Source organism: Bicyclus anynana, chromosome Z, assembly GCF_947172395.1.
Source record: "Bicyclus anynana chromosome Z, ilBicAnyn1.1, whole genome shotgun sequence".
Classification (NCBI taxonomy): domain Eukaryota; kingdom Metazoa; phylum Arthropoda; class Insecta; order Lepidoptera; family Nymphalidae; genus Bicyclus; species Bicyclus anynana.
This window is the reverse complement of record NC_069110.1, coordinates 5290149-5302684: the sequence shown is the minus strand read 5'-3', so window position 1 is coordinate 5302684 and position 12536 is coordinate 5290149. Positions and strand designations below refer to the sequence as shown.

General features: G+C 35.7%; 1 protein-coding gene across 4 annotated transcripts in view; it reads right to left on the bottom strand.

Annotated features, from left to right (window-relative positions):
• Positions 1-12536, bottom strand: part of LOC112042907 (kalirin) — a 172062-nt gene that overhangs the window by 42362 nt on the left and 117164 nt on the right. For all 4 annotated transcript variants that reach the window (XM_024078110.2, XM_052890745.1, XM_052890747.1 and 1 more), the window contains exons 32-33: positions 4436-4562; positions 2983-3099 (exon numbers count right to left, since the gene is read on the bottom strand). In XM_024078110.2, the coding sequence (XP_023933878.2) occupies positions 2983-3099; positions 4436-4562 (244 nt within the window). The remainder of the gene's footprint in view (positions 1-2982; positions 3100-4435; positions 4563-12536) is intronic.

The window sequence follows — 12536 nt, the reverse complement described above, 5'->3', positions numbered from 1 at the left end:
TATACTAAAATTGGGATTTGAGCGTAGAATGGTGAAAAATACTTTACAATATTTTAAACCCGCAAAATAAACATTAAAACCGTTTAATCCGTTTGGGGGTGCAATCATAAAATTGCAATACATCACATACGTATTGGATTTAAAGGGCGGACAAATAATGAAAAGGCCTATGGCGTTTCATGTGCACATACTTATCACATAATAATCGGCGGTTATTACTTATCATGCATGTTTATTGTTTTTTATTCTATGACAAGTTAGCCCTTGACTGCAGTGTAAGATGGAAGGTACAATGGAGAAACCCAGTCTCCAGCCATACAAAATTCAAACGATACAAAGCTGAAAGTTGGCCATAAATTACTAGATATAAGGAGATATAATGCGACTAATTTTCAGAAAAGTCTAAGTTGGCTAAATCCGCTAAATTACTTGTTAAAGGTGCATTTGCGCAAGTTGATCGGATCCATTTGCCATCAAATTCATTGCATTATCTGTGTCAAACTGACAGTTTTTCTAGGGATTTGACATTATTTTGACACATTTTGTCAAAATCTCGAAGAAAATTGTCAGTTTGACGAAGTTAAATACACAAAACTGATTAACTGTCAAATGTATCTGATGACATTGATGTAATCAGCTTATTTTTCCTGTTATGTTGGCCATATTATTTCGTCTAAGATTCAAAATGGACATCTTGTAAGCAATCCAATATTTTAAGTACATTTTTTATTTCTGTATCGTTCTGAGAAGTGGGCCCTATTTCACAGTACTACCAACAGGGTTTGCTCGCTGTTATACTAAAAATATATGAGAAAATAATATGCTCCCGACCGACCGATTTTTTTGTCGGCCATTAAGGTCAGTCTCTTTTTTGTCGCAGGAGACAATGCACATGTGTGCGCAAGCACAGGTGCACTCTCTATTCCCTCACTTTCATAGTCCGATGGGACGGCAGACCGACACGATCGGTGAAAGATCAAGCACAGGACCGACGGCTTTATATAAGCTGTCCGAGGAACGGAGGTGTACCAAAACCGCCTACTTCCCAACTTCAGGCTGCTATTTAGATTTTTCTTGTATTCGGGATTCGAACCCTAGATCTCATTGCCCGTACCTGAACCAGCTTACCACGGGACTAATGAGGCAGTTATACGAGTAAATATCATGTATATGATAGCATATCACAAATAAATTGCAGTATAACAAGTTTTAATTACGCGCACTTGATAGACTTTACCTTTTCCAGCGGGAAACTAATATTAATATACGAGTAACTAGAGCCTCTGCATAAGATCCCAGTCGTATTAGAGCATACAACGTTGTAGTTTTAATGATGTAAGTTTGTTAAGGGCTGAAAGCGAGCACTGTGTTGATCGTTCTTCGCGGCTATATAGTTAAATAAGAAGTACGTATATTTTCTTTATGCTGGAATATTTGCATAAATTCAATTCAGCTGTTGTTTAATTTAGTTCTTCAATCTTAAAAGGTGAAACCATAATGCGCTTCTATAGCAATTTTATAAAAACTATTTTTCTTAAAAAAAAAAATTAAAACATTTTACTTTCAGCTCACTTTAACTGCTGGTGGGTTACAAAAAAGGTATGGACACTGCCATGGCAAGTTTTATTTTAAAGTTCAACTATGGTTCTAAAATGGTATAGTACAAGTGGCGGATTTAACTTGCCGCCAGTAGGCTGTAAAATTTTTACCACCTACAGACCTCTGACATTCACTACCCTACTCCCATTTTTCATACACATATAGACAGATGAGAGTATTTAGTTTAGAACAGTTTAGTACAGATGATAAAGTATCACGCAATTTTTAGTATTTCACTAGGTATATACTACACTTCGTACAGTACTAGAATATTAGTTAAATTACTTGGTTTTTCCATGTACCCATATTTAGAGGTGGTTTTCTTTATTTCTGTATGACAAAATGTTTAGGGCCTACTGGTAAATCCACCACTGTATAATACTCTAAGAAAACTGGACACAATTAAAGAAACACAGGACCCCTCCTACCTATTGTTACACACCGTCAATCCTATCCTCCCTTCTTAACACGCGACGTAACTTATGGATGGCCCCTAGAGTACGAAGCTAAGTGGCAAGGGACGGGGCACGTAACTCGATATACTTTAGAGTTCCGATGTATAGCGCCGGCGGTTCCGTAACAGAAACGCAGTGTTGGTGATATTTCTATAGATACGTATGAATTCCATGATACATCCACAGTATCACATCAAGTGAGATTGAACATCGACACATGTCGATAAATGAAATAGACCCACATCACTATAAGATGTTCTCAAACTTCGCTTAAAAGCGGAAGATTGTTAAGCTTTTTTTTGTATAAGCAAGCGCTTAGGTGCAATCACGTCTGATGGTAAGCGATGATGCAACCTATGGTGGAACGCGCTTGCCTAGAAGATCCCTATTCACTCTTGACTGGAAGATACCCATATTGTAGGTGGTGGTGAATTCTGAAGCTGGAAAAGCAGTCCATATCTTCACAGTGCGTTTATGGAAAGAGGAATTAAACCGCTTAGTACGCGTCCAATAAAAATCGATAACGTAAGCACCAAGGTTGCTCTAAGAAAATTAGCAAAAATTTCCCAACCGACTGTATATTTGAAAAATCGTGTCGATGACATCGAATTCTAAAGAATGGAGAAAATAAAGCAACAAGCAATATTGTCGAAAAAGATGCTTAGGTAATTCTATACGAATTACTCCAGATTGGTCTATAGCTGGTTTAGGTTGATCCCTATTATCTTCTTCTTCTTTCACCGTATATTCCCGTTACACGGGATCTGCTTTCCCAATCAATCGGCGCCACTTCGAACGCTGGTATGCGTCTTCGTCAGAGAGTCCCAGTTCTTTTAGATCCTTTTTGACCGTAGTCAGACAAGTAGATTGATTCCTATTATAATTGTTCCAAAATTGTAAGCACATCTTAAAGACAGTACGACGTTACCTGGATAGGCTCCATGGGAGGTGGCAGTTCCAGGTCAGCTGCGTCATCCTCGGCGTCATCAAGAGCGACGGCGTTGTTCTCCCCATCCTCCAGGCGGACAGTCTCGGCATACGGCAGCTGCAAATGTACGTACACTTACTTTTCTGCTGCTATAGCCATGCTACGTATATCGAACCCTTTCTACATAGTTGACACATTTAAAAAGCACTTACATTGTTCATTATAGTATTATATAGTAAAAAAATTATAACATGTGTTTTAGACTCCCAATTTTAAATTTTACATTAAACTTTTGGTTAAATGTCTGAAAACGCTGTCCGTCATGATGCTTTATAGGTTATCTATGTCATTACGTGAAGCAAGTTTCGTTATTTACTAGTTTATAAAATCTTTCATATCTTTCATATCTTTCATAAATAATAATCGCCCTGTACTTTGGCTCAAACCGACAAAATAGGGTGCGGTGTGCATGACGAGCGGCATGATACCGTGTGACAGGTTTTTGTGGCCACGCGACGTCTCTGTCTACTTCTCTCGCTACTTTCCACGCCACTCGTACAGTGAGTGGCGGACGTGTAACGACTTGAAAACTAAAAAATGTATGGGGATGATATCCGTTTGATAGGTTGGCTTCGTGACCTGTCGATGACGAGTATAATAACTAATCGTATTGTAATACTCCTTAAGCTGCATGTTAGTTGTTGTTGGCGTATTGTGGTTATCAATGCCTAAATGTTATATGAACGCATAAGCATAAATTGGGAATTGAAATTTGAAAGTTCGAAGCAGAACATGCTATTCTTTTCCCGAAAACTTCCATGGTTCTCTAAGGATTTGTGAAATACAGAATTTCGCACGTATAGATAATATATTTATAATATTATTTACACATACCATTGAAATAAAAAGTGAGTATATACACGAATGACTAAGACAAAGGCACTCATAATATTATCACTATCAGATAACATTTTCAAGTTACATAAGATTGCGAAACATGAGCCCCAGATTAGAATTAAAGAAAATAGATTTAATCAAAATACAGTATCCTACTTTAGTGACAGCATGCTTGTATGTATGCATGCATATTATGCCGTGCATTCTCAGACCAATTGGCATTGTAACGCACTCAAATTCACCAGCAACTCACACATCGAAAATGCTTAACATCAATAAATATATCCTGTGTCCTTACACTACACACAACTATAAAATTTAAATCGTAATACACACACGTGTAATTTTAACACAATGAAATCGATTAAATAGATGAAGTTTGTATGATCACGTGAGATGATCATGTACTTTTGACAGAGAGGCAACCTCTAGCCAGACAGGTCCATTACAAGGTAAATGAGCGTGCATTACATAGAAACATAATACACGGCGTTGGTTTTCATCTGAGAACCGCGTGACATCACAGCGAACATAAATTACAAATTTAGGTAGATACCTTGAGTTTCTTTTCAGATGGAACTTTTTTCAAGGACGGTTTCTCGGCGGTGGCGGGAGACTTGGCGCCTGCAGGCGCCTTCTCGCCTTTAGCCTGCGACTTGCTGGGGCGCGGGATCCATCGCCTTCTGAAAGAGTTCTTCATTTGAAATAGGTTTACTTGCAGATTTTGCATTATGGACTAAGAGCCTGCGATGGCCACACAAATCCCATTTTATGAAGTTTGTTAAAACATGCCATAAGTAAGACCGGTAGCCAAGGATTTTATAGTCATTTTGTTGCCACGTAGCCTACAAAATCACCGCAAAACTTCGTATTATAGTAATAATGATTATATAAACGACAAAAAAGCATGGAAGTTAAATTTATTACATGACTGCCTATTTATATACCTATTGTTAAAAAATCTGGCTTCTCGAGCCAAGGCGCGTTTGCGACCTCGTAAATTTAATTTTCAGTTTTCGATTAATTATTGTTACAGAGAACCCTATTACTAGAGATATAGAAACAACATAAAAGACAAATAAAGTCTTATACGAGTCACCAGGTGTTTAATTTCAAATCCTCGAACCCTAGTTCGTAACATTATTATACCATTATCTTGTAAAATAATTACCTGACGTTTCGAAAGTAATTGTGAACTAAGCCTTATTGACACAAATGATTTGTTACTTTTGACTTCGACTTAATTAGTGAAAAAGTGGACAATATCTATTATTTGTGTTCACACGAGCACCGGCCCCTGTCGTTAATTAGTAACAACATGAAACGGTGGTGCCGACACCCTACCCTAGGCTATTGTCTCTCAGCCGACCGCGAATACTATGCCCTTGCTATAGTTACAAGCCAGTAACGATACACTTCAACCGCATAAATCATATTAAACCGTTGGACTCTGATGTGGACGAGCTATGTAACATGTATATACACCTACCTACTCTCGTATTGCATATTCAGCCGCTGGTGAGATAATTGAAATGCCAATAGACGCCAAGATATCCAAGTACAAAGGTATTGGGTAGCTTATATTTAATGTGCTCAGCGTTTAAAGCGCATTAGCTTTCGCAACGATATTATAAATACAGAATATATAAAAAGTAAATATTTCAACGAATCCGTTCAAACACCCATTGCGGAGCGATATGGCATCGATACAATGTTTATTTATTTGCTACTTGATGTTGCTCCGTTTGAAGAGGAACATTATATATAATTTTCCTAACAATTTGTTTGATTAACCTCAAAAGATATTTATATTTCTGTAATTAACCTACTCCATTATATTTACTGCGGAGGTGTAGGTAGAGAACGGAAAAATGTATCAAAATTAATATATTCCATATAAATTTGACAAGCCTTGCGAAGGAATGTGTCCCATATTACAAGAAGAATGTTAAAATTGCGAGTGGAAGGATACAAGAGGAGAAAAAGATCAAAGAAGAGTGTGTAAAAGGAACAGATAGAAACGAATGGAAGAGAATGACAATTTTCCGACGCTACTTAAGATGATGATAACGATGAGATTTCTCAAGCTTTAAGATAAAAGAGAGTCTATGCTTCAGTAAAATCTGCTACTAGTAAAGCTATTAAAGTTGATCTAGTACTTTAATCTCTAGAAGGCACAATTGGTACAAACGTTATAGCTCCATTACGTTGCAAAATCGAGAAAGACGAAATGTTGTCCAAGGATCCAATAATAACAAGAAGTTATTTAATATTTAGCAAAATTCCAGTTAAGGCAACGTAGTTTTATAATGGGATTTATGCTATTTTAACTTGGAGAGTAACTTTACGGAATTGTTAATTTATTCCTTTCATTCAATGTTCATAAAATCCAAATGTAGAAATGGCACGTGGAAGTGCGCGAAATGAAGAAAATAACGCTGAGAACCAGGTTTATATACCTAATACAAGCCGACGCACGCGATTTCGTCCGCGTGAAAATCAATGTACCTACATACAAAATAGAGAGTCAATGTATCTATTACTGTGGACGTAACTTGAAACATATACATGACTTTTTATTTATTTATATTTAATTATGAGTTATAAAAATTATGTTTTGAAGTCAATTGTATTAAAAAAGAATTATTATATCTACAAGCAGATAGTACAATACTGGTATAACTCATAATAGTAGCTACAATTTTTACACGCTTTATATTAGCTTCACTTGTGACTATGTATGTAAGAAAATCTTGGAATCTTAATTTGACCCACTTCCCGGTTTTCGATTAGGATGAAATTTTACACACGCTCTGCATTCTTATGACAATGCATGACAAACTAAGAAACGTCATTACAAATCCAATATAACGGCCTCCCCAATCACTTTAACTATGTAGGAAAGACAAATCTTGGAATCTTAATTTGACCGATTTCCCGGTCTTCGTGTAGGATGAAATTTGCACACGCTCTGAGTTCTGATGACAATGCATGACTAGCTAAGAAACGTCATTACAAATCCAATATGGCGGTTTCCCCAAGCTTGTAACTATGTATATAAGAAAATCTTGGAATCTTAATTTGACCCACTTCCCTGTCTTCGATTATACATGACTATACATGACTATACTATATGAGTACTGATGACAATACATGACTAGCTTAGAAACGTTATTATACGTTATACGTTATCCAATATGGCAGCCTCCCCAAGATGGCGGACTGGCTATTTAAAATTCACCCCCAAGATATCAAAAAAAATAGTCACGTAACTTAAATCTAATATTTGTAATATTTAGTTCGTGCTAAAAGCGTGTTTTTTAGTTGTTTAAACCATTTAAAATTATTTTAGTGTATGTAGTGATTCTGCGATTGTAAGACTTGCACGCCACTTTCAATATGCATGTGCAATATGGCATGAGGTGTTATTTTTGTATGCAGACCTTTTAAAACGACTCCCAAAACAGATTTTTGTATTATAGCCAGTTTGACAGGGGTGTCGTAACAACTGACAAGTAGGTCTCGTTCCACTTTTTAAAAGCACCAAAGTGCATCTTGATCATTAATGTTGCCAGACATAAAACGCATGAATAAACATTCTGCTACCCTAACTGACGATATTATGGTTGCAGACAGGTGTAGGTAAAGTCTATAAACAATACTATATTGTTTGCTCTGATGCCTATTAGGTAATAATATGATTTAATTAATTTATTATTTTCATTGGATTTACTAACGCTTGTAATTTTTTTGTCACATAGATTTATTAACTACTAGCCCCGCGGTTTCACCCGCGTAGGTTCCGTTTCCGTGAGAACACGATGATAAAATATAAACTACTAGCGGAGGCCCGCGACTTCGTTCGCGTGCAATTCAGTTTTTTACATATCCCGCGGGAACTATGATTTTTCCGCGATAAAAAGTAGCCTATGTGTTAATCCAGAGTAAAATCTATTTTCATTCCAAATTTCAGTTAAATCGCATCAGTAGCGGCAGCGTACTTGTAAATAGGAACATACATACTTCCACACTTTCACACTTACACACACACACAAACTTTCGCCTTTATAATAATAGTGTGATAAAATTCACAAATAATATGGATTTCTGGTGGTAATGGTAATGGTGGAATTTCAATAGATCCCGATATTAGACTATTAGTTTGTGGTATAGTAGGGACAATACCACAAACTTTACATCTATAATAATTATAACATTAGTATAGACTAACAAAAATATATATATACAGCTGACTTTGTTCATTTGTGCGTATCTAATTCTGGTTAAAAATTAGATATGTTAAAAGGGCTTGGTTAATGGAATATGAGATAATACCTATGTGGCATATCTATATACCCTCTTAAATAAGACAACAAATAAGATCTACAGATATAAAAGATATTTTAGATGGTAAAGTTGCAGCTGAGAAGCAGCCAAGAAAAATAAATGTTAATACTTATAGAACATAAGCTTTTTCATAAGAAAAGCTTATCATATAAGAGTATGTTTATTATCAAACGATTTTCAAACATTCAACATTATTCAACTAGCCTGCCTTAAACACTTTAGTCAATATTAAAACAAAATAGAAAAATATTGAAAAGAGGAAGGACTTCTTTAAGGAAGTTTTATTAACAATAAAGCTTTGAAACATAGCATGCATGGCGTCAATCTTCATTAGTAATACTGCTCGGGCTCAATTAGAAGCGTAGTAATATTAATTGGCATGCCGGAGTTTACGCTGGGGCGAAATTCATTCACCGAGAAATATGCAAATATAGCACATATTAGATATGCATTTTAGTTGCTGGGAAAGTTCGAAACCATTCCAAGTAAAATAATGATTATGTGATCTCGTTATAAAGTAGGAGTCTCATAAACGTTGAATAACCAAATAAGTTTCATATTGGATTGTAGACCCCAAATTGGCAGTTATTCTCCGTATATCGGAAATTAGGTTAAATTCAAGTAAAAAATATAAGAAATTTGTAAGCTTCGAATATATTGATTCAATACTTTAAAGTAAGTAATGAGCAAAAAACAGCAACATAAATATCATGTAATTTCCTCAGTCTTTCTATAATAATATTATAAAAAGGAAAGATTTGTGTTTTTGTATGTAATGAATAAACTCAAAAACTACTGAATAATTCTTTTACAAATAGAAAGCTACCTTATCAAGCCGAAACATATGCTGTGTTCCCACGAGAAAGGGAACTACGTGGGTAAAACGAGCTACTGCTAAAAATAAATTGATTTAACCCAAAAATAAACTTAAATAACTTCATTCCATTAATGAATAAAAAATGTGCGGTGTATTATTTTTACATTGTATTAATTCAAATATTATTAATTTATATTCAAATTTATGTGTATTCAAACAACACGTCTTATAATAAACATAGAGATACGAGAAATGTAGAGCAAGAAAAATTAGCATGGTTTATCTTTTTAACGACTAGCGAAGGCGCCGGGCAACAATATCAACTTTCAAGGACCCATTTGCTTGCGATTCAGCAAATACACTGGAGCATTTTGTGATATACTCGTACCTAGTAACAGTATGAGCAACGATGTTATTTGACGTTATACCTATAGCACTGCTTGTACGTATCTTCATTATTATACCTTCCTTATAAGATATGGAGCTAAGAATTTTTAAAAAAAAACCACATAGCCATGGATCCGTAGATCATTATCAACCGACGAATGACAGAGAGAAGACAATTCGATGTGTATATATATATATATATTTATGTATGAACATGTGTAACTTACTGCTGAGTAGATAGTCCGATTTTGATTTTTTTTTTTTTATTAAAAAGGATATCACTTTGAATTCGGTGCCAAGCTAATGTTGATTTTAGTCGTTACTAAAAAAAACGGATGAAAGAAAAAAAGAATGTCTGAAATCTTTACGATAATACTTATCGTAAAAATTTCAGACATTCTTTTCTAGTCGGCACTTTTTGCCGACTAATCGGCTTTACCGACTAGTCGGCGACTTTGCCGATTAGTCGGCTTTACCGACTAGTCGGCAACTAGTCGGCGCATCACTAAAAAAAACATAAGTTAACCACTGGGCAAACGAGGTAGTTAAGTGCTTAGTGTAAGTAAATACAAAGTACTTTATTTCCTTTACTAAGTCAGAGATGAGTGAATTTATTATTGCAAAATAATAAAATAAACTGGAAATAAATTTGAATAAATAAACATAAGACCCCTATTACAAACATCAATTACAGCGGCAAGCTTGCGTTGAATAAATGCAAAAGGAGACTGACGTTTTCAGAAAAGAGAATGTTAACATTTCAATTACATTTTTGCTTACTCAAGGTGAATTTTTAAAATTACTACATTTTCCCGAGCCGTGCAAAAAAGCACTGCCTACCCTACGTAAGATTCAATACGAACCTATGTTAACCACAGAGTACATAGTTAGACAAGAAATTTTCTAATTTTTCAGTATAGTGCATACTCTAGTTAAAAACCTTAGGCACGCCACTCGAACCAGACAGCTTTAGCCCTATTCAATATTAATAAACAGAATAGGTAACAGAGCTTTTAAGTAGGACGATCTATATTTGAAGAAAGTAACAGAATATCTATAAATAAATATTCAAAAATAAGGAGTTAAATACGTTGCCGTCGTTTATATCAATTAGGCCGGTTTTATGAATGCTAAAAATATTTTTCCTACCTTTTGTAGAGAAGCGAAAAACAGATAGCACCTACCGGGGTCCGAAGGAGCAAAAAACAAAGCTGATAGCTCCTCTAAAAATCGATCGTTTGCGTTGGCAGAGCATTTACGAGATTAGCCGCTTAATATCCTTTTCTGCTTCCCTTTTATTAATAACTTCGCAAATTTATACAGTAATCTGGAGAAAAAAAATCAATTTCCTTGACTTATCGTCAACGTGGAATACAAATGCTTACATAATATTCGATGTTTGATGTCAATCCTACTAATATTATAAACGCGAAAGCTTGTATGGATGTTTGTTACTCTTTAACGTTGCAACGACTGAACCGATTTGGTTAAAATGGATTTGGTATGGAAATAGATTTTACTCTGGATAAACACATTGGTTACTTTTCATCCCGGAAAAATCCATGGTTCTCGAGGGATTTGGGAAAAACTATATTTCACGCGGACGAAGTCGCGGGCATCCGCTAGTGGTTAACTAATTACCGTGTATTATTCAATCGTCTGGTTTTTATATCACCCTGGTAATAGTGTTTTCATTTTCAACAGTGCACTTAGCACTATCATATCCATCATTGGATCGAAAACTACGTTATACGAGTACTAAATGATTGATAGAACAAGCAGCCGGACTACCTGTAGACCTATCCTATAGTGAATGTTATATACGAGGAGGGCCTGAGGCGGTAAAAGTGTGGGGCGGCGAAACTCTGGGCGCCGCTGGGCAGTTGCACGCACACCTTGTTGTTCAACATAAGTACATTTTTTACTAGTATACACAATGATATTAAATACTGTTAGATGTGTTACTAGCGCATGAGAAATGAGGCGCTCAAATGAGGTAATTTATACACAACTCAATGTTAGTTGTGGTCAACAACGTACGTTATTTAAACAAATAATACCTAAATATCGTCTACAACGTCGAGTTGTGTTTAGGAATTGTAAAAACTATGTATACGTAAATATATAATTCAATTAAAGTCAAAATTGTGCATGTGTGCGCTCAGTTTGTATTCGGATCCCTTTTTGCGGTATTTTTGTAAAGACGTAACCGATCTATAGTATAAAATTATCACTGAGTATACACGTAACTTGCTTTTTGTCTCCAAGTTTGATCCAAATCTTTTATAGTTCGTAATTTTTTAAAAGCATAAGAACTCTCGCAGACATACAATTATTGCAAGTTGGCCGACTAACGAACGACTAAATTGTGTTCTCTTATAATTTAGTTGGTCAACTTTTTAATAATTGTGCGTGATCGGAAGTGAATCGCGGCTTTGATACGATCGGTGTCCAATTTATTGGACGATTTAGTTGGTGAAGATATGCGGGCTAACATGTATCGCTATATAAGTTAGTATACTTTTAGTCAGCCAACTTCGATAATTCTTCGATAAGTGCGTGGGAGCTCTAACAGCACCCGCCTACTTACAATTGTAGGTTAGCCGACTAAATGACGGGGTTATCACGGCTCTTTATTTCAATAGGTTGTTAATAAAAACCGAATTAGTGAATAGGCCAGCAGGTACCCTAAACGTTGTCATTAACAATTTGGAGGGTTTAAAGTCAAAGGTATACTTGCAGTTCCAACACTCATATCCGCCCGTCATGTGAGCCAATATATAGGCATTTTATTGAGATTGTATGAAAGTTGTAGTGATACAATTTGACCCACTTATAGAAACTTGTTACCGCGCGCTATACATTTTTGTACATATTCGAAATTTAAAAAAAACATATATTTTGGAGTACTCTCACTTATGAAGACAAAATCTTTTTGGCAAGTGGGAGGCTTCGGCCGTGTCTAGTTAGCACCCTATCGGCAAAAGCGATTTAGCGTTCCGGTACGATGTCGTGTAGAAACTGAAAGGAGTGTGGATTTTCATCGTCCTCCTAACAAGTTAGCCCGCTTCCATCTTAGATTACATCATCGCTACCCATCAAGTGA